General features: G+C 35.0%; 3 protein-coding genes across 4 annotated transcripts in view; 1 reads left to right on the top strand and 2 right to left on the bottom strand.

Annotated features, from left to right (window-relative positions):
• LOC106152597 (uncharacterized) overlaps positions 1–1,621 on the bottom strand; it is an 8,306-nt gene extending 6,685 nt beyond the window's left edge. The window contains exons 1-2 of the mRNA XM_013526242.2: positions 1,546–1,621; positions 1,109–1,236 (exon numbers count right to left, since the gene is read on the bottom strand). Of these exons, the coding sequence (XP_013381696.1) occupies positions 1,109–1,236; positions 1,546–1,596 (179 nt within the window). The 5' untranslated portion in view covers positions 1,597–1,621. The remainder of the gene's footprint in view (positions 1–1,108; positions 1,237–1,545) is intronic.
• Positions 69–21,552, top strand: LOC106152584 (protein O-mannosyl-transferase TMTC1-like). Of its 2 annotated transcripts, none has more exons than XM_087002672.1 (18): positions 69–89; positions 3,846–4,026; positions 4,529–4,602; positions 4,839–5,012; positions 6,033–6,105; positions 6,364–6,467; positions 6,776–6,965; positions 7,267–7,388; positions 7,716–7,880; positions 8,051–8,164; positions 11,477–11,620; positions 11,937–12,148; positions 12,927–13,062; positions 17,514–17,658; positions 17,980–18,117; positions 18,411–18,539; positions 18,660–18,737; positions 18,873–21,552. In XM_087002672.1, the coding sequence occupies exons 2-18, from the start codon at positions 3,856–3,858 to the stop codon at positions 19,011–19,013; spliced, it is 2,310 nt and encodes a 769-aa protein (XP_086858798.1). In that variant the 5' UTR covers positions 69–89; positions 3,846–3,855; the 3' UTR covers positions 19,014–21,552. The 2 variants fall into 2 exon arrangements, with proteins under 2 accessions (XP_086858798.1, XP_086858797.1); XM_087002671.1 differs by lacking the exon at positions 69–89 and adding an exon at positions 1,617–2,001.
• Positions 13,128–16,395, bottom strand: LOC106152585 (uncharacterized). Its single transcript, XM_013526217.2, has 2 exons — positions 15,340–16,395; positions 13,128–14,541 (listed from the first exon to the last, which is right to left on the bottom strand). Exons 1-2 carry the CDS (start codon positions 16,393–16,395, stop codon positions 13,432–13,434), a joined length of 2,166 nt encoding a protein of 721 aa, XP_013381671.2. The 3' UTR covers positions 13,128–13,431.

Below are 21,552 nucleotides of genomic sequence, written 5' to 3'. Positions count from 1 at the left end.
GCTGGCTGGTAGACTAAGGTCAGGGACGGATTGAGGCCGTTTTCTGGGTCTTCTGGAAGATGGTCAGATTTTCAAGTTTACACTGACAGGTATCTAATTTTTTCTGTCGGAAGACGGTCAAAAATGGAGGGTGGATCAACAAAAATAATTTAAAGGCTGTCAAAAAATGTGTCAGAAAATATCTCTGAATCTGCTCCTGAAGGTTGAAATATGGAGTAAATCACCCTCTACTGAGGGAGGGGTGGGTCTGGAACCCTCCCATGGGATGGCTAAGCATCAATTGCTGGTAAAATAAAGCTGATTGAGGCACTCCAAATGAGACTGCATCATCTGCCTGTTATGGCAAAATATAGGTATGTCTGGTGATTAATAAGACTGTATTACTGCAGATTTTGAGTTTGTTCAGAAACATTTAATTTCACAATTACACATCTAAATAATATAGATGAATTTTCAGTAGATGTAATTATACCTGAGTAGTAAAAAAGAAGGGGAATGAAAATGGTTTAAATGCTATGCTCTACAAATGTACTTGTTGTAAAAATACCTGGTTCCACAATGAAAAATTTGGTCTCTAAATTGTGGCTTCTACATGTAGGTCATCATACACATGCCCATGTATATCTCCAAATGTGTTTTAAACATCCAATAATTACATACTGTGTAATTATCCTTTTTGAGAATAATTTTGAACACAGTATAATTTTTGGGGGCAGTTATCAGCTAGATACACATCAGACATATACCTATTTTGGGTGTGTAAACATTTTGGCAAAACACATAGTACTGAAGTACTGAGTATACCTACAGGTAGTAATTAGTACTAGTACAGTACAGTATAGCAGCACAAGTCAAATCTCAAAGTGGGGCAATAAATGTTGTGCCCATGGTTTGATTGAAGTTCATACATTCTGTATTCACACTGACCAATGAACAGATTCAAACCTAGATTTACTCTGGCATGTTAAATATTGCCTAGTATAAAATTTGGCTGTACAGCAAATACTCAGTACATTCCTGCCATCGTTTTTGCAGTCACTTATATATGCATGGCAACGGTCACAATTCATGTAGTAGGCGTTCATAAAAAACAGCATTTAATCCTCACCCATGCTCTAATAAAAGCTGCACTATATCTGAATAACCCCAGAATGCAGCTACTGAAAGGGGAGTCATGCCGTCTGAAGACTTGAGATTTATATCAGCACCTCCGCGCTGCAGAAGATCTTTGATAAGCTGTAAAAGAAATAAGAAAAATCTTTATATTGCGAAAATTTATCAGTAGTTTTCTAATAGCGAAGCTTTTCGTATGACTATTTTGACTATTCGCCGTTGTTCTTAAAACATTTTTTCGCGTGACTTATTTAGAAATTGTTTATACTTTTGAACTAGGGTAGCCATGTTGTTTACCTTAGATATGAGATATAAGGGGTTATTTTGACCTACTTAAAATAAACTTTTTATCAAAATATTAACACAAGGCATCTTAGATACATATGGCATAATCTAAGGAATCCTTATATCAATCTGTGTTCAAAATCTTACAAAAACATCCCCATTTGCCGCAGCGGTCGCTAACGACATGGGCGCCGCCATGTTCGATGTGACGTCACAGAGCTGACCACAAGTGCACGGGTTCAAAATAATGATGGCGGTAAAGAGGAGGGTGGGCTGTTCAGAAGGACAACAAGAAGAAAATTCCGTACCTCTAATAAGGAACATCAACAACAACTATCTGTATAGTCAACAGGAAAGACTGCTTAACAGAGAAAATGGAAAACTGCTTAAATATGTACTTCCAAGTGCTGCTTGTTTACTTTGCTACGTGAACAGTTTGCAAGGTGATTTTGTTCATGACGATGTATCCGCCATTAAATCCAACGGAGATGTCACAGGAAACACGCCATGGTCGCAGATGTTTTCTAATGACTTCTGGGGCAAATCAATGGCAGACAACACAAGTCACAAGTCATATAGGCCGCTGTGTGTTCTGTCTTTCAGGTGTGCAAGTGTCCATATATTACATGTATGATATATAACATAAGTGTAACTCTTCCTACATGTATTTTGGTAATTATCTAGAGCATCAGGCTTTATACCTTCAAGCTCCTGGTATTGCCCCAGTCGAAAGACATAAGTGTAGTCTTCTCTTGCAACTAAACATTCGCCCATAAGTCCTTGTGCTGCATGAAAAAAATTCCTTACCAATTAAGCATGCCAAAGAGATTTTATTCAGTTCTTTTAATAATAAATGTCATTTTTGTCAGATGCATATTTTCCCTGCAATGTTGACAGTATGTGCCAGTGTTTTTTTTCCTTGCATGGGCTAAGCCTTATTTTAAATTAAGTATGCAAGCATATATTCATGGATGCCCTGTTTTTACAACTTTTACCTCTAAATTTTTTTTTCTGTGTGGGATTTCACAAGGTGTCATGCTGAAATACTAGTGGAAAAGTGTAGGCTGGGAAGTGGGTGTGCACCAGAGTACGAATAAGTTTAAAAAAAAAATTTTTTTTTGGGGGGGGCTAAATTATCATGTTATAAACTTGAATAGCTCATGTCCACTGGTTTACTAATTAAAGGCATGTCATTCTAGAATAAATGCCAGTATCTCAGAGATCATGATTGAAATTCTTATGATTGTTAGAAGCATGAATCCAATTCAAGGCAAAAAATAAAGACTTTTCTTAGAAATAAAAAAAAAAGATGAAAATAGTTGAAACAAAAATATCAGGCATAAAAATTTGCATTTTATAAGTTTTAAAACTTTGGTACATTTTGTTTTGTTGATCAGGAATTGTGCATGCAAATTTTAAAAGTCGCCAGGTAAGCCTAATACAATGTAAGTACTCAGACATGGGCAGACTAATACTCCTTGTGCCTTATATTAACATGTACAGGCTACAGATGCCAAAACAGATAAATAACTAGGTATACAGTTATACTGAACCTTACCTGGATTGCTTACCTTGAATCATTGCAAGATTTTCACATTATAGATTAGAATAATAATGTTTAAGATCGTTATTCACGGTGGAATTTTTTTTTTCATGTGCCTGCAATTTCTAACTGCATTCAGAATGATACACATAAGTATGCCAACCTTTTTGTTACCAGTCAGGTGCTGCTTTAAAGCTGTCAACATTAGTTTTAATAACACTTTAGTATATACACTTATAGTAAATAGGGCAGCTGTATACGGGTAGGCAGGGCAGGCATACATACAGTACTTCAAGTGTGGAGATGAAACAAGCTTAAGCTAATGTATTTAGCATATGAAACTGTGGCGTGGAACCCATTAAACTATTTCTCATAAACTATACTACACAAGTTAAGTCTCTACTTTGGTAAGATTAACCTAGGTTTTATGGTTGCACCATTATGTGTGTGTTTCAAACTGTCACAGAGTGGATAAAATAGTAATTGTTTACTTGAAAGAGAGGTGTAAATGATTCATGTACAGTTTTTATATCTATGTCCAGATATTGTAAATACACTATTGTTCAGTGTCATGAAAGAAAGATATGGTTCATCACACCATGTATATATAACAAGTACAATAGGATCATAGTGTTTGGAGTGTGAATGAATGTGTCACACTGGTGGTTAAATAGAACTTGTATAAATTCAGTGGATGGCACATTCATATACTTACTTATCTTTCAGATTGTTCTTCAAGTAAATAATCTTTTGACAATTCTTATGATTTTAGAAAACCAAACAGGGATGTCTTTGATTATTCTTACAACTTTTTTTATTTGAAGAAACTTAAGAAGAGGTTTGATAAAGTCATTTATTATTATTATTATTTATTTATTTATTTCTTTTTGAAATATTATTCCAGGTTGAATTACATGCTAGGTGGACTGAACCCTGTCTCTTTCCATGTTGTGAATGTGGCCCTCCACACCATTGCCACACTGCTGTTTGTCCATATCTGTGATACTTTAGTCTATAGACCATCTTCCCACCTGGCCCTGCTGGCAGGACTGCTGTTTGCTGTTCACCCAGTGCATACAGAAGCTGTAAGAATAAAGTTGTATTCACATGAGACTTAGCTTAGATCAGAAATAGTGATGTTTATAGCTAAGATCAGAAATAAACCACGATAGGTATGATATTTGTACATGTCTACAATTTGCCTCATTTTACATCACCAAATCGCCCAACATTGAAAACTACCATGGGATTAATGACACAACTGTCTCCCTTTCTGATCCAAGTTATTTCCTTTGTGAACACAGCTTGTATTTTTAATTCAGTAAAATATATATTAAACAGGCTCTTGTTTTTTCACCAGCTTAATGTTGGCTAAAAGTAAATTGCATATTCTTTAGGATATATCCAATTCCTTGTATAAATGGTATGAACCATTGAAATAACATGTGGAACACAATAAAATAGCAGTAATATTATAATGTTAACACATCATTGTTTCTAAAGGTTCAAGAATGAACTGCTGACTGTTGAACTACTATTCACTACTGACACTAAGGAATATCGCGTATAATACATTTGTTCTTGCAGGTGGCTGGTATTGTTGGACGAGCAGATGTATTAGCCTGTATATTTTTCCAACTGTCTTTCTTATGCTATGTCAGGTGGGTCTGTATATCTTTCTTTTTATGTATGTTTTTGGTTATAGGTGTCCATTCTTGGTAAAGTAATTAGAATGTTGCTTCAAATAAGAGCTGTTATGCTGCACTGCATGGTTTCATTGCTTTGAAATATTGTACAATGTAGAGGTAAAGTGTAAATTAAGATAGATAGTTGAACATAGTATAAATTATTGTTATTGCAATTAATCTGCATTTATGAAATTTCACCTGTATTTCAGATGTATAAATTGTCAATCAGGTGAAGAGTTCCCAACTGTCAAAAGGTTACCTATTTTCATGTTGAGCATGGTATTGGGTACAGCTGCTATGTTTACAAAGGAGCATGGGATTACGGTGCTTGGTGTCAACATACTATATGATACTTTTGTTATTTGCCACAGCGGAACTCTTAGGTAAGGTTTCTACACAGTTTCTGCTGTGACTTTGAATTCAGATATCAAAGTATAAAGCATACATGTTCTACGAATTTTAATGCAATTCTTTTCATAATTTTGAAGGTAGCTTCCATTATATTCTAATTCGCTGATGCTTAAACGTATATAAATTATTCATCATCTAATAACTCTCAACAAACAAAATCACTTCATCTTCAAACATCAAAATCATTTATTTATAAATAGGAAAGAGTGGATGTGCCTCTGCCTTCTTCGAATGTTTATTTTTATTTGATCAATGTACCTTTTCATTGACTGGCTACTAGACTTTATTTACCCTTTCTAAAATTAACTCTCTGCAAGCTCGATGTTTTCATGGACCTCAGTGTTAAATTCAAACTGCTTTCCGTTACCTTTAAACTTGAATTCAGTGTCATAAAAGGACCTCTATTGTTTGCTTACAGTTAAATTTTCTCTGACAGTTCTCTTTTTTAACCCTTTAAACATCTGACCCATATCAGATTTAAACAAATTGAAAGTATAATAAAAATTTGAGCCAACTTCACCTGATATTTCTTGGCTACACACTTAGTTTTCTGGTTCTCCAGTCTCTTCTGGTGAGTAGTTATCAGCCTCTTTGTTTGATGCCACACCCCCCACATCCGACTATATCAGCTCAGGTTCGCTCACCTTTTACTGCTCAAAATCTTCTCATTAGGGTCGGACTCCAACTCATGCGCTTTCTCTAACCTTTGTGACTTTCTACCTAATGACATAATAGAAGTGTAAATTTCAAATATGAAAACAAGCTTTCAATAAAGTGAAGAACCAGTGTCTGCACAGCAGCACTAATCAACTTCGAATGACCGTTTCCCCCTCTCACGTGATCTGTTCACTGTTTGAATACAGCGCCTCCTGCATTACTTCCAAATGACCTTCCTCCTAAGACACGTCATTGTTGACCCGTTAAACAACAATAAATACATTTATTTTTGTTTAGAGGTCAAAGTGATATGTGGATATATTGCCCTTTTCCAGGGTCCTGAGAAAGAGGAGTCTAACCAGAAACTGTACACCACTTGTTAAAAGAATGATATTTACTTCATGTGTTGTAAGTGCCTTGTGCTTAGTACATCATTGAAATACTATTGGTAGTAGAATTGTCAAAACATCTTTCTAAAAAGAAGATATGCTATGATGAAATCTAGAAATAGTTATAAATTTAGGATAAGAAACATACAAAATTAAGCTTGAGCCTCTACTATAACTTATTATATATTGGAAAAATACCAATATAATACATGTGCTAAATGCAGAATACTTACCTGAAAGAATAAAATGCAGGTCATGCAGTGCATTTCCTTTTCAGGTTATTTTGCTGTTATCCTTTAGAATTTGGATGCTGCATGGGATGCTGCCAGCATTTTCAGAGCAAGACAATCCTGCTTCTTTTGCTCCTCATTTATTGACAAGGTTGGTGTGTCATCATAGTAAATAATTATAAGCTGATTGCAATGGTTCTTAAAGATACAGAAGAATGCTAAGATATATGAAAAGGAATGGGATTTATTCTTGCTGTAATATTTCCAATAGTATATAGTTCCTATGAAATACGTTGACGTGATTTTCTTTATGCTGTTTACTGCAAAGAAACAGCATGCTTCCTTTTTATGTCATTAATTTTTATAGAATTTCGCCTTCTTTAGACAGAATGCTAAAACACTTCACGAGTGTTGTCCTCCAAAAACTAGAAAAATGAACTTCAAATGCTCTCTTTCCAGGTTTCTTACATACTCCTACCTTCTAGTATTTAACATGTGGCTGCTGCTAGCTCCCATAACACTGTCATATGACTGGCAGATGGGGAGCATTCCCCTGGTGGAAACATTATGGGATATACGTAACCTGGCAACACTCATTTTTGCCATAGTGATGCTGTTTTTGGTTGTGTTTGTTATAAGAAAGCTATGGGTACGCTATATTTTGGAAAACTGACTGTCAGTTCATAAAGTCAGTTTTTTTCTTTATTACACAAATTTGGATATTTATTAGCTTGAACAATATATGACATTAAGATACTGTTCATAGATTTTGTTACAAATTTAAACAATCATCACATACAGATATTTCATCTTGTTTAAGACTGAAGCTTTGTTTTGTTTCATGTTGTTGCATGTACTTAAAGTTAATTTATTCTGGATGATTCATTGCCAAATAAAAAGTTTTGTCTCCATTTCAGTTTATTTTGAATATTACCTTTTTTCTGTTGTAGACTTCCACAGGAAAGGTGACATTTACAGGCCTTCTTTTCCTTACTGTGCCCTTCTTGCCAGCTTCTAATTTATTTATTAGGGTAGGCTTTGTTGTTGCTGAAAGAATCCTTTACATCTCAAGGTAAAGTCTGCTAAATATATACAAGTATCATTTGATCTTGCTGAAAAATGTTTAGTTTTAGTTTGAATGGTTTAATTAAAATAATTGTGTCCATTCAGTTTGAAGGAAAGATGAAATGCTTGACACCTAATGGATCAAATTTTCATTTAAAATTTTTGAATAATGTAATTTGTAATGTGCACATGTTGGCTACATTATTGAGAAAACTATACAGGTAACATTACTATTAGAATAAACAGTAAATGTATGCTAGTTGGAATAATGTATTTCTTAATTTGAGTAATTTAAACAGTTAATCAATTACAATTTGATATACTTGTTTTTCAGCATGGGGTTTTGTATTTTGGTTGTGCAAGGGTTTGACAGTATCACAGTCAAATTTAAACAAAAGAAAAGACTGCTACATGCTATGTTATATTGCCTTGTGGCTTTGTTTGCTGCAAGGACTGTGATAAGGAATAGGGTGTGGTACAACAGAGAGACACTCTTTACGTAAGTATAGACAAGTTAATTGGTACACCGCGACATTCTGTGCTGAAATACTTATTTTTGAGATTGAGTTGAGTTTTTTGTTTGGCCTCATTAAACCTCTTTATTCTTTTGAACATGAGGTATTTTTACATTGAATCTTAGATAGTGACTGATTCCCTAATAATTCTCAGGTCCGGACTGGAAACTCTTCCTCACAATGCCAAGGTCCACTACAATTATGCCAACATGTTGAAAGACTGGGGTCGCATTGAACAGGCAGTTCACCATTACAGAACAGCGTTAAGGTCAGTGATAAGAGCCTCCATAAACTCAGCTGTTTATATTTCAAGGTCAAATTAGGAAAATGGCCAGTTCTTTTGCATTTCTTTTAAATACATTGTTTGCTTTGGAAATTCTTCCTTTTGATTTTCAATCTACCAGGAATTTCATTATAGAACCAAAATTAAGATGGAATTACAAAACTTAAAAGTGTTAAGATCATCAAAGAAAGAATGAAAAATTTCTTGCTTGTACTGTAAAATGATACTTAGTACAGGAAATTGTACACAGCAAACCATCACTGCAACATAATTGTACCACCAGCGTTAGCGCTGGCGGTACACATGGTTTCGGTCCCGTCCGGATCGTTCCGCCGGCTCCGCCGGCTCCGTTGGCTCCGCCGGACGGCTACCGTTACCGCTTCTCCTCCTAGACGGTAAGGGCCCCCGTACCCATCTCATGGATTTAGGTCACCTATAATCTCAACTCGTTCCACGTAAAATTTGGGCTTTGTCGGTATTGGGGTCTGGGTGTGGCACTCATTGCAATGCACCCTTGTCTAAAAATGGCAAAATTAAATGCCAATTATCTACCCTACGGAAGGAGTTATGGGAAAAATTTCTATAGACGGCTTTCCAAAAGTCATATGTGTAGATTTCAAATATACCCTTGGATTTGACCTTTGACCTTTACTTCAAGGTCAAATGGGCCAAAATTTTCAAAAAAATGAAATTTTTTACGAAAAAATTTTTTTTTGCCCTGTTATTCAGACACCACACAGACTTAACCAATAATATTATTGGAAGGTGTTACCCTTCAGGTCATCTTTCATCTCCATGAATTTGGGGTCAATCGGTGCATTTTCACGGGAGTAGCGGCCATAAGATACCGAAACTGAAAACTGTCTCTAATTCGGGAACCGTTAATGCTAGAGACCCATTCTTTTTTGCATTTTGTAGAGCATGTAAAGCCCAACACTGAAGGTGGTCTCGGTTTTTTTGTATTCCATACGGTTTTCGAGTTACGCTGTATCAAAAAGTACATATTGGTGGTAAAAGCAAAATGTGCAGTACGGTAATGGATAATAAATTTTGAACTCTGGAAAAATAAAACATAAGGCTTGGCAAAGCAGACAACTTGTGTTCAAAAATGACATTATTTCATCAAATTTGAACTTCTGAAACTTCAGAGCACCTCCTATTTCAAGAATTTTGACCAAAATGACATTTTCTTTATTTTAATTAATTTTTTCTGTATGAAATTTAAGGCACATTATGGTAACTCCAAAATTATAACATTTAGTCCCTTATATCTCCAAAACTGGCAGAGATAGGTCCATAGTTACTATTGAAGTTGAATAGGAAGTCATATACTGGCAATCGTACTATGACCTTGAAAGTGACCTTTGACCTACTTTTCACCATGAACTGAACTTTGCAAATTTTTCTTCCCTTTTATCTCCAAAACTGGCAGAGATAGGTCCATAGTTACTATTGAAGTTGAATAGGAAGTCATATACTGGCAATCTTACTATGACCTTGAAAGTGACCTTTGACCTACTTTTCACCATGAACTGAACTTTGCAAATTTTTCTTCCCTTTTATCTCCAAAACTGGCAGATATAGGTCCATAGTTACTATTGAACTTGAATAGGAAGTCATATACTGGCAATCTAAATGTGACCTTAAAATTGACCTTTGACCTACTTTTCACCATAAACTGAATTTTGCAAAATTTGCTTCCCTTTTATCTCCAAAACTGGCAGAGATAGGTCCATAGTTACTATTGAACTTGAATAGGAAGTCATATACTGGCAATCAAAATGTGACCTTAAAATTGACCTTTGACCTACTTTACACCATGAACTGAATTTTGCAAATTTTGCTTTCCTTTTATCTCCAAAACTGGCTGAGATAGGTCCGTAGTTACTATTGAACTTGAATAGGAAGTCATATACTGGCAATCTAAATGTGACCTTAAAATTGACCTTTGACCTACTTTACACCATGAACTGAATTTTGCAAATTTTGCTTTCCTTTTATCTCCAAAACTGGCTGAGATAGGTCCGTAGTTACTATTGAACTTGAATAGGAAGTCATATACTGGCAATCTAAATGTGACCTTGAAATTGACCTTTGACCTACTTTTCACCATAAACTGAACTTTGCAAATTTTGCTTCCCTTTTATCTCCAAAACTGGCAGAGATAGGTCCATAGTTACTATTGAACTTGAATAGGAAGTCATATACTGGCAATCTAAATGTGACCTTGAAATTGACCTTTAACCTACTTTTCACCATGAACTGAATTTTGCAAATTTTGCTTCCCTATTATCTCCAAAACGGCTGAGATAGGTCCATAGTTACTATTGAACTTGAATAGGAAGTCATATACTGGCAATCTAAATGTGACCTTGAAATTGACCTTTGACCTACTTTTCACCATGAACTGAACTTTGCAAATTTTGCTTTCCTTTTATCTCCAAAACTGGCAGAGATAGGTCCATAGTTACTATTGAACTTGAAAAGGAAGTCATATACTGGCAATCCAAATGTGACCTTAAAATTGACCTTTGACCTACTTTACACCATAAACTGAATTTTGCAAATTTTGCTTTCCTTTTATCTCCAAAACTGGCTGAGATAGGTCCGTAGTTACTATTGAACTTGAATAGGAAGTCATATACTGGCATTATAAATGTGACATTAAAATTGACCTTTGTCCTACTTTTCACCATAAACTGAACTTTGCAAATTTTGCTTCCCTTTTATCTCCAAAACTGGCAGAGATAGGTCCATAGTTACTATTGAACTTGAATAGAAAGTCATATACTGGCAATCTAAATGTGACCTTGAAATTGACCTTTGACCTACTTTTTATCATGAACTGAACTCTGCTAATTTCTTTCTCTTTTAACTTCAAACTTGACAGAGATAGGTCCATAGTTACTCTTGAACTTGAATAGGAAGTCATATACTGGCAATTTACTGTGACCTTGAAATTGACCCTTGACCTACCTTACGAAGAACTTAAATTTGATTGTACCATATATATTTTTTGCAATAGTTTAAAAATTCTTGTTGATTGCATTTTTACAGCTTGTCAAGCACAAAACTGGTGGCTGTGTCCCTTATTTTGTGTATGTGGGGGTCTATACGAATGCGCTTGCTCCAGCTGGTGGTACAATATTCGGAGGCGGTATCGCCTCTCTGATCCTCTAGTTAATATGATCTTGTTTCTGCACCATTAGCAATGACAAATAAATGTAATTTATCATATAGGTAGACAATCCTTCGTGTAGGCAATCCTTCATATGTGATAATGAAGTTTTATTCCAGGCTGTTTCCTAACCATGCCAGTGCCAACAATAATCTTGGCACTTTGCTGAATGACCCTGTGGATGCTGAGGCACATTATAGAAGAGCCATACAGATCAGTCCAGGGCACACCAATGCTCACTTCAACCTGGGGAATGTGCTGCAGTAAGACATTTATATCTTGTTGGAATTGTGTGTCTTCCTTGGTGCTGCATGTAAATTGTATTTTATTCTGAAAAATCAGCAGAATACTGACTAACATTTATCTTCTTGATTGAATTGATCTACTGTAAAATTTGCCAGAGAATGTAGGTATTTTTCAGTACTGTCATTTTTGGAAAAAGATGGTAGTTGTTTCAAATTTAGACCCTTCACAGATTGGAAATTGACTTAATAGACTAAGAGATTGAATTGAGTTTAAATTAAATAGAAAGTTGGTAATCTATGAGTTGTAATCTATGAGTTTTATCTCTATTTCCAGTAAAACTGGCCGCAGTGAAGAGGCTATTAAGGTCTTCCACAGAGCTATCCAGCTAGATCCCCATTATACTGACCCCTACACTAACCTGGGAGGTATTCTAGCCACACTGGGCAGGCACTCAGAGGCTGACTGGTGCTATAGGAGGGTCATACAGGAAGATCCCCACAATGCCGATGCCTATAACAATTATGGGGCATTTCTACAGAGACTAGGTATGATGGTTGCATGTTAGGAGTTAGGGTTACTTCGCGAAACAACGAATTTATGCTTGGCTGAGAGATTTAAAACAAAAACTGAAGTGTGAAAGAGTCTGTGGTGGTTGCACGTGCTCTATTAAGCTGCATTTAGACTGGGCTTATTTTTTACAGTTAACAGTCTAAAGTTTTAACTGGTAACACATATTAGACTGATATAAAATCAAAGTTAATCCTGCTCTAAACACAGCATAAAAAAGCATAATCAATCACTTTGGACAAATCCTGTTTGGTGTTTGCAGTTCACATATTGCAAATTGGCTTGTCTCCTGAGATTACTGCAAGTGAATTAATATTTCAGAAAGTGTGTGCTGGTGTTAATTTCTCTGTTGCATGTTTCATAAATTTTTCTTCTCTATCAGAGCTGTGATTGATGACCTGACAACAGTAAAGCATGACTTTATTATCATTATTATTATTTTTTTTTTTATTTAGGCAAGCAAGACTTATTTATTATTTTGTAGGCAAAGTAGCATGTTATACCTCCTGTAGCTATATATAACAAAATACTACACATTCTTCATACTACTTTTTATGATTAAAGTGTGTGTGTGCATGTGTTTATGTGCGTGTAAAAGTTTCAGATGGTGACTGACATTCTTTGCAACCTCTTGATGTGTGAGTTTCTTGCTTATCCACTTACAATATTAAAATCATTCAGAGTACATGGTTTATTTTAGAACTATTTTGACACTAGTAGTTACTTTTCTTGTATTTACAATATGCACATTTCTAGGCAAAAATGAGGATGCTCTTCAGTATTACATGAAAGCAACCAGCCTTCAGCCAAACAATGTAGTAGTTATAACCAATGCTGGGAGGGCACTGAGGACACTGGAGAGAAATGATGAAGCAGAAGACATGTTTAAAAGGTACAGACAATCATGAATCAAGAGCTGTTGATGGAAGAATGCTTTTCAGTCATTTTAAAGTTGCTTTTTTAATTTGCTGGAAGTCATTTCCTCAGGTTTGGTTTCAAATTTATATTAAATAGTTAATGGGTATATCTCTTAAGAAAACATTGGTTTTTGTATTTTGATAATTCCCCTTTCTTTTTGTTAGGTTGTACATCTAACCTAATAGTATCCAATAATGTAGCTTGTAAAGCACAGCTGAAATCTTGTTTTTACAAGCAATTCCAAATCAAGCACACAACTCGGAGGTTTTTTAAACATCTTGAAATTTCTATTAAGTCACAAGATTATTAAGATCCTACATTGCACATATGGTAAAAGTCTTCCTCAGGCCACAGCAGGCACAATACTATTAGATTGGTTACACAAAAACATTTTTTGACATGCTTTTCTAAACTTCCTGTTTATGACACAGTAAATGAAGAAATTCAGTGAATACTGTACAACATTCAGGTTTGAAGTTACCACATTAACAATGATAAACTCTGTGTTGTCTATGTCTCCATAAAGTAGTCTTGCAAACAGGCGACTGGCTAAGGCAGAAGGTATCTCCCCCATAAGAAATAAAAATGTCACTCCAACCAGCATAACTGTCAGGCGCTGCTGTTCATGAGCGCGATGTAGAAAAACATTGGAAGTCATGTTCTGTATCCTTTTGCGAGCTCTGTGAGTATGCTTTATGAGAAGCATGTTTAAAATGATGAGAATAATGCAAGAGCCAAGTACAATTGGTACCAGGTGTATCCAGTAGTATACCTGTAAAAACCCACTTGACCCAAAGTCTGTATATTGTACTTCATGGTAGAAATAATGGTGCCTGGTATTGTCATCAGCGATACTGGAGTCATTCAAGTTAATGTGACATTCAACATAGTATCCAAAAAATCTGGGTAGATTGAATATAATACAGAAAGTGGAAGCAACCAGTGTAGCCCTGAAGGCAATTTTTCTGTTGCAGTACTTTCTCATCCTCAGAGGGTGGGCAATCCAGCAGTATCTCTCAAAAGCTAGAAGCACAGTAAGTAACATGGTAGCATTTGATGACATAGTTCCAATTGGATAGTATATGTAGAGTTCGTAGAACATCCATCCACAGTTTGTTGGAAAAATGCCTCTTGCTAAACCACTGAGCAGGTAGAAAATTAGATTCAGCATATCTGTCAAGGCAAGTCCGCGTAGGTATGTGTAAGAGCTCTGTGAAAACTTCTTCTGATCTGAGAGCACTATTAAGTTCAACATGTTGGCGCTGATGCCAAATATGCATATTGATATCATCACGATGCCATAGCCTGTGAATTTAATTATATATTCCTCCATAAGTTTATCCTTGCAATGCACATTTGTTAATTGTAGTGCAGAAAAATTCCTTGGATTAAGTTCACAGTTATGATGCCTAAGCGCTTGGTTCCATGTGGTTATTGCAGGTGTTTGAAGTGAAATGCATCACTTTCTATGTGTCCGTATAGTTTGCAATTATAGTTCTCAAAGGTTGTCAGGAAATGTTGCTTATCAATCATATTATACGACACAGATTTCTGTTTGTCTTCCATGTTTATCCTTGGATTATTATTCTTCACAGAATTTAAAATAAAAATTTCATGTGTTTCATTCACAGTGCACATGTTTAATTCAACAGTATTAATTCCTGTCTGTCCCAATTTCACCAAGATTTCATTGCTTCTCAGAAGTAATTTAGTACAAAATAAAGTGACTGCCATTTAGATGTATCACTTATGACTATTGGATCAGTTCTTTGGCTTTGTGATTAAATGTGAGATTTGCAGGACTGTTCATTGCCACCTGCAGCTTTGCCAAACACTCTATCTTATAAATTGAATGAGATCTATAGTGACCAGATTGGTTCTGTAGCGTAAACACTGATATGTGCTACATGTATCACTATTAAGATTAATTTACCAGCTACTGAAGCATCTGCAAGGCTGCTGAGAAATTCCCACCTTTTTAAATGTCACAACGGTCATTCTTGAAATTTGAACAGGTCCTCCTTTAGAAATCAATAGAAGGCCCTCCATTAATTTCTGCCTCCCTTCTAAACTAGAATATTATCTAATTGTATAACACATATTACCAGCAGCAACACTTTTTTGACTCTGAGACAAATATATAAGTACTTGTTTGTATCCATACATATTTGTAATATTTTTGCCTTACAATTTTGACATGTTCACTCCATTGCTATGATAAGTTATTAAGAGTAATGCCCACATCATGTACTGTGTTTGTAGAGCAGCGAAGGGTGTGAACCCTAAAAACAGTGCGGAAGCGTCTGTTGAACACACAGTATATAACAAAATTGAGAGAATGCTGAAGCACCACCAGGGTCGTCCCAAGCAGGCTCATCAGCTGATATGTTTGGTTTGACAGAACACTCATGTCTCCTTGCCCATATATTGCAACACTCACAGATCTATTTACCATAGCAGAAGGCAGTTCACCAATTAAAAATACTGTTACAACACTCACCAGTGTCATGGTTAGACGTTGCTGATGTTTTGTTCTCTGCTGTTGGCTGGATGACACCATAGTGATGCTGGTTTTATTAGAAATGTACACTGCCCGGAACAATAATATATTGAAAGTTAATAGGAAAAGTATTCCTCCAAAAGTAATCCCTATCAGGCTGACCCAGGAGTGAGCCATGTAGAAAGAGCTTGTTCCAAATTCTGTATAAGTGAAATGATAAAAATCTGCTGACTCTGTAGAGTTGCAAGACACCTGTTTGGCTAATGTAAAAGCAAAACAGCGAGGTATATTAAAAATGATGCAAGTAATGTAGATGCCTAGGGTCACCTTCACAGCAAGTTCTCTGGTGCAGAACTGCTTTGATTTCATGGGCTTGGAGACCCAGAAGAACCTCTCAATGGTCACAGCTATAGTTTGTAAAGCACTGGCCATGGTAGAAGCCGAGGCAAAAGGAAAATATATGTACACCTCAAATGTCATCCAGCCAAAGTCTCCATTGTAAAGTCCTCTTGTCAAACTACTGAACAGGAAGAGGACAAGAGATAAAAGATCTGCTATGGCCAGTCCTAGAAGATATGTATACAGAGAATCTTTCAACTTGTTGCTTGAAAGGACAACAATGTTTAATATGTTGCTTATGATACCATACAAACAGATTGAAGGAACCACATACCCTAGAATAATCTGTTTGTAAGCTAGTATTAGATCCTCTTCTGCAGTGTTTCTAAATCCTGAAGAGCAGTTGCTGCTGTTGTCATATGGATGGCTGATTATGGAGCCACTGATTTGTTTCTCCTGATTCCCCATAGTAAATCTTGAAACAGTTCTAAGGGGTATATCGTATCTGGTTTATTTCTATATTTCTCCAGTTTTAAACTTTTTTAGTTCTTAAAGTCTCTAAGTCCAAAAAAAAACTTCTGTTGATACAAGACAACAAATGTGGCATTGTATCTTGAAAGCTATGCTGCCGTGAATCTTTCAAAAGTCAGATTAAGGTACGAAGCTCTTGTATTGGTCATTGTTTTTACAGGACTGTAGAAGTCTGGCAATGGGTTGGCTTTTATAGCTGCACTTGTTCTTGAAACATAAAATGGAGTTGCAAGATAAAATTGCAATATGTGATCCCTAGAATACCATCTGGATCTCTAAATTAATATACTTACTGTCTTTATGAAAATAGTATTTCCTTTATGTTTGCAACTGTAACCCCACTGACTTTGTTCATTTATGGCTAATATTCTGTTATGATATTGATATTCCCATGTCCAGGTATCTAGATAAAACATCACAAGTCCTTTGTAAATAGAATCAGGGGTGTCATTTGGACACTGATTAGACTTACACTTCTTTCTGAGATTGGATATTTTGAAGGGTTTAGGATAAGATAGAGTTTAGTGTAAGTAAACTCACGTGAAACTATCCTGATTTTTAGAGTCTGCCATATAATGCCTGGTGCTTTGTACTAAAATGCAATGCCTGTAGGCAGCAATTGCAAAGGGGGGTATTTTTTCTCAAAAACCCTCTTAGTTGATCAAACTTGAGATATGGCACAGAGCACATGGAACAAATTTTGGTTCAGAGTGTACATTTTTGGCTAAAAGGGTGTTTCTTTTGAAAACCAACACCTATGGGTATGGGCCTGGCACTTGTTTACAGGATAGACTGTGACAAATTCTGAAATTTCAGATGCATTTAACATACTTCCATGCAGAATGGATGTTTAATGCCTTAGCAGATAAACCACTGGCTGACTTTGAATAAATCTGTGACAGATCCGACCTCATAATAAATGTCAAGTATATGAAAAGAATAACAGGTTGGATGTGCACAGCAACAGATTCTGAGCCCTGTTGTCATCATGGACTCTAAAAATGGTCTTCATTTAATTATAGAGATACTTATGTAAAATATTTTCCTTTTTCTAGGGCTTTGTCTATTAAGCGAGATTCCATTAACCTGGACACGCTGGCAGTGTTCTACTTCAACCAGGGCAGAACAACTGAGGCACTGAAGATATTCAGTGAGCTGGAGCGCTCTTTTCCAAATGACTTGGATGCCATGTGCCATTATGTAAGAATGTATTGCCCTTTGAAGGTCACTTCAACACTGATTTGTTTTATTGGTGGAGCATATGGTGTAACTCATTCTGATCCTCAAATGAATGTTTGAATTGCCCTTTATTGTCTTTATTAAATATGACTGACTGTGACCAATCAAACATTTTATGCTTCATGATTTGAAGCATAGCTGGTATAATTTGTATTCAGAAAATTACAAAAATGATGCAAGTGAATAAAAGCATTGAAACAAAAGGGGCTTTATCCTACATAAAAGATGAAATGGGAATTCACCAACATATCTTTTATGCTTTACTTGGTATCTTATTTCTAGGCCCAGGCATTAACCAGGCTGGAGCAATATTCTAAAGCAGAGGCCCTGTTACTGAAAATTCTTCACACTGATGGTGGGCATGTGGAAGCTCTGAGGCAACTAGCTACTCTGTGTGGGATATTGGGAAGACATCAAGAGGTGAGAATACCAAACAGCTTGTGTTGGGTCATACAGAAGCAGTTTCTTTGTATGTCAGTTGCTGAATTGGCTATTGTACAGCTTATATTTGTATCTACTTTGAAGTGAATCTACTGTTGATGTATATAAACCATTCTAGTGAGGTACTTATGAATAACATGTTCAGCCAGAACACACCTAGTTCTGTCTATTAAAAACCTTTTACTAATGGATCCTTTATGAAATATCCTTTGCTTCCATTATGCAAGACATGTTGTACAAGTATTAAAACTGTTGTCATGTTTTTTGTGTAGGCCCTGCAACATATCAGTAAAGCTTTATCTCCTGGTGCCCAGACTGTGGATAAACTCACCAGGGCAGCCATTTACTATGAAGAAGGAAATCACTGGAAAGATCTGAAACAGTATCAGCAGGCTGCCAAGGTGATTATGTATTGTGGACTGTGTGTGTGTGTGTGTGGGGGGGGGGGGGTTATATGTTAGATTTTGCAATCTTAAGTAGCACTTTTGACTGAGTTTATAAAATTTAATTTTTTTTTTCAGAGTTATAAAGCAGCAGTTTCTCTGGATCCAAGTTTGCCTCAAGCTTGGCTAAACCTTGGAGCAATTTATCATCTTCTAGTGAGTAATCACAGACTAAAGATATTGATTTTTAAGGAGGTAATTTACCTGAAATAAATTATATGTTGTTAATATCCCTTGTAGCTAAATGTGACATTGTTTATTTTAGTACAATGAGGATTTTGAAAATTTCAGGATGAATTTGACAGTGCAAAGTTTCACTACCACCAGGCTCTGAAGCTGAACCCAAATAATGAGATTCTGAAAGAGAACATCAAAAAGTTAGAAAGAAGACAGCAACAATTGATAAATAATAAGAAAAATAAGACTTCATAGGGTGATATGGTTAAGTAATCATTGCAAGTGCGTCAAGAACCAGTAAAAAGGTCAGAAAAGATGAATCAAAATTTTATGGATGAATTAGTGATTGTATTCTGGGTGATCATGGTGATGATTAAACATTTTTATATCTTATTTACTTTAATTAAGATAGCAACTTATTAGGCAATGTAATTAAGTAACATTATGAAGCCAAAAAAGCGCAGCTGTTCCTAGATCTGTTTTAGGGTTGTGAGTGAGTGAGTCTCAAAATGGAGTTTTGTTAATAGCATTTAATTGGTAAAATTTTTTTTTTTTTTCATTTCAAGGTCTGAATCTTAGTCTGAGCGTATTATTAAACTTACTTTTTCTTTTTTAATTTTATTCCACAAGGACTGTCTTTCCTCATTCTTTATTTCTCATATTACATGGTCTGAGTGAAATTTTCAGTGTAATGATGATTTGATATTAAACCACATCCGAACCAGTACATGTACTTGAATTATTTCCTTTTGGAGAAGGGATGTGGATATGTATGATATTGCTTTCACCTACAGTATTACAAGATTGTGATTTTTTTGTTGATGAGAATTGTCCCATCGCTAGAGTTATATTTGATGTTTGCCAAGAATAAATAATTTTATAAATTTTAAAATATATCTATTAATATATACCTGTAAATATAATGTAAAAGTATTTATTGTAGGTGATAATTTCTCGTCTGTCCTGTGATTATTTTATATATAGCTTTCTAGGTAGGAGAGCATAAAGTACACATTGCAATAACTATGCTGTCTACAGTGGTGAACTAATCCCTCCATTTAACATATTCTTGTCAGATAATTAAGTATTTATGCATGTGGATTTATATTGAGTTCAGGGATATGGAGATATAAGTAAAGTTTTTTAAATCTAATGCTGGACTCACTACTCGGGCTTTTACACAAGGCTGCATCTCTCTTGGAGAATTCAGTTGAAACTAGAAAAGCACTCTGAGAGCGCAGACCTCCGCCAATGTAGTAATTTTTTATTATTATTGATTATTGATTGATTATTGATCCAGATCACCACCAAAAACTAATCATCTGTTCCTTGGCCCACTTCTGACAGTTCCTGAAAATTTCATCAAAATCGGTCCATAACTTTTTGAGTTATGTTGATGACAGACAGACAGACAAACAAACAAACAGGGGTAAAAACAATACCCCCTTGGCGGAGGTTATTAGAATAAATAGCAAGACCTGCAATACATTAAAAAAACTTTATTTAAATTATGTAAAATACAACTGGCTGACTAATATACATGCAATAGTCTTAATAGTAATTGTACTACTTTTTAATTCAAATGTTATGAAAACAGTGTAAAATATGTTTATGTTAATTAACTACATTTGTATACAGAGTCAGTCAGAATCCCGACAAGCGCAATCTCTAGACTGTCAATTAAAATTCAGGGTTTGTGCTTCAATGTACCTGATATAACAGGGATGGTTGCTTCAAAACTTTCCAACTTTACAACATATTGCTTGAATAAGAGACAGAATGAGTCCAAACATTCGCAAGTGTAATTACTGCTTGTTAAATTTGTTGCATGTTGTTTATTTATCAAAAGAAAGTTTACAGACGTAATGTGATAGGATTGTTACAGTTTTGATTGAAGTGTATTTTGTGAGGGTACATGCATGTTTTTGATGGTAGTTAGTTCTGATCTGCTTAATTAATTAAAGGGATAATAACTCTTTGTACGAGATCTATATTTCACAATAAAAACATTGTGAACAACTCATAGAAATATAATATATTCTGTTTTACCACAAAAACAGCAGTTATAGCTATTATTCTGATATCTGAGCTTGTCTTTAGACCACATGACCTCCATTGATGGCTATACTCTGTTATAATCTCTTAAGAGATTATAACAAAAAAACAAACTTTTTAGAAAAAAAAGCAGGGACTAACTTTGAATGTAAAAATGGATTCATTTACCATTGGTGAGTATGGGAAAATTGTTGTTTACTCCAGGAAAATTCATTTTTTGGCCAAAACGAAGAGTTTTTATGCCTTTAAGTATATACATATTTACAAATGTTGATCATTGTTGAACTTCCTAGTATTTTATAAATTAAAAAGGTTTTATAATTGTTGCATTGGCAACTGTTAGTGTAGTTATAATATGCAGACTTTATGTTGAACACCTCTAGTGTACATAGCTTATTCTATTGTCTAAATAAAAAAAAACAATTCCCCATTAATTTTTTTAATGAGACAAAATTGTACTGTTTACAAAAAAATAATAAGTAGATTAACTTATTTAACAATTATGTAAAACAGGTTTAATTTGCACAGTGTATAACTTCCATAATTTGGGTAGACCAAGTAACATCTTTTTAGAATGTTTTCACAGTTTGTTTACTTTTTTTTTTTTTAATAGCAGAAAACATAAATTTATTAAATTCCATAAATGTGGACTAATTGTTACAATATTAAAATTAATTATATAATTATATTATAAATGAGTAGTATCTATGTATACTAACAAAAATAAATAAAACTTAAA

This window comes from Lingula anatina, chromosome 1 (genome assembly GCF_051362555.1).
Source record: "Lingula anatina isolate TDL-2025a chromosome 1, LinAna3.0, whole genome shotgun sequence".
Lineage (NCBI taxonomy): Eukaryota > Metazoa > Brachiopoda > Lingulata > Lingulida > Lingulidae > Lingula > Lingula anatina.
Note: the sequence above shows the minus strand (reverse complement) of the source record. Positions and strands in the feature narration are given on the sequence as shown.

What these genes read in the sequence shown, in the direction of transcription:
- LOC106152585 (XM_013526217.2), bottom strand. Translation starts at nt 16,395, where the DNA reads ATGGGGAATCAGGAGAAACAAATCAGTGGCTCCATAATCAGCCATCCA. An exon ending in TTCGCTGCTCTACAAACACA is followed by an intron (nt 14,542 to 15,339) that starts GTACATGATGTG and finishes AAGTGATGCATT; the next exon opens with TCACTTCAAACACCTGCAAT.
- LOC106152584 (XM_087002671.1), top strand. Translation starts at nt 1,646, where the DNA reads ATGATGGCGGTAAAGAGGAGGGTGGGCTGTTCAGAAGGACAACAAGAA. An exon ending in GGCATTTCTACAGAGACTAG is followed by an intron (nt 12,149 to 12,926) that starts GTATGATGGTTG and finishes GCACATTTCTAG; the next exon opens with GCAAAAATGAGGATGCTCTT. An exon ending in TGGATGCCATGTGCCATTAT is followed by an intron (nt 17,659 to 17,979) that starts GTAAGAATGTAT and finishes TCTTATTTCTAG; the next exon opens with GCCCAGGCATTAACCAGGCT.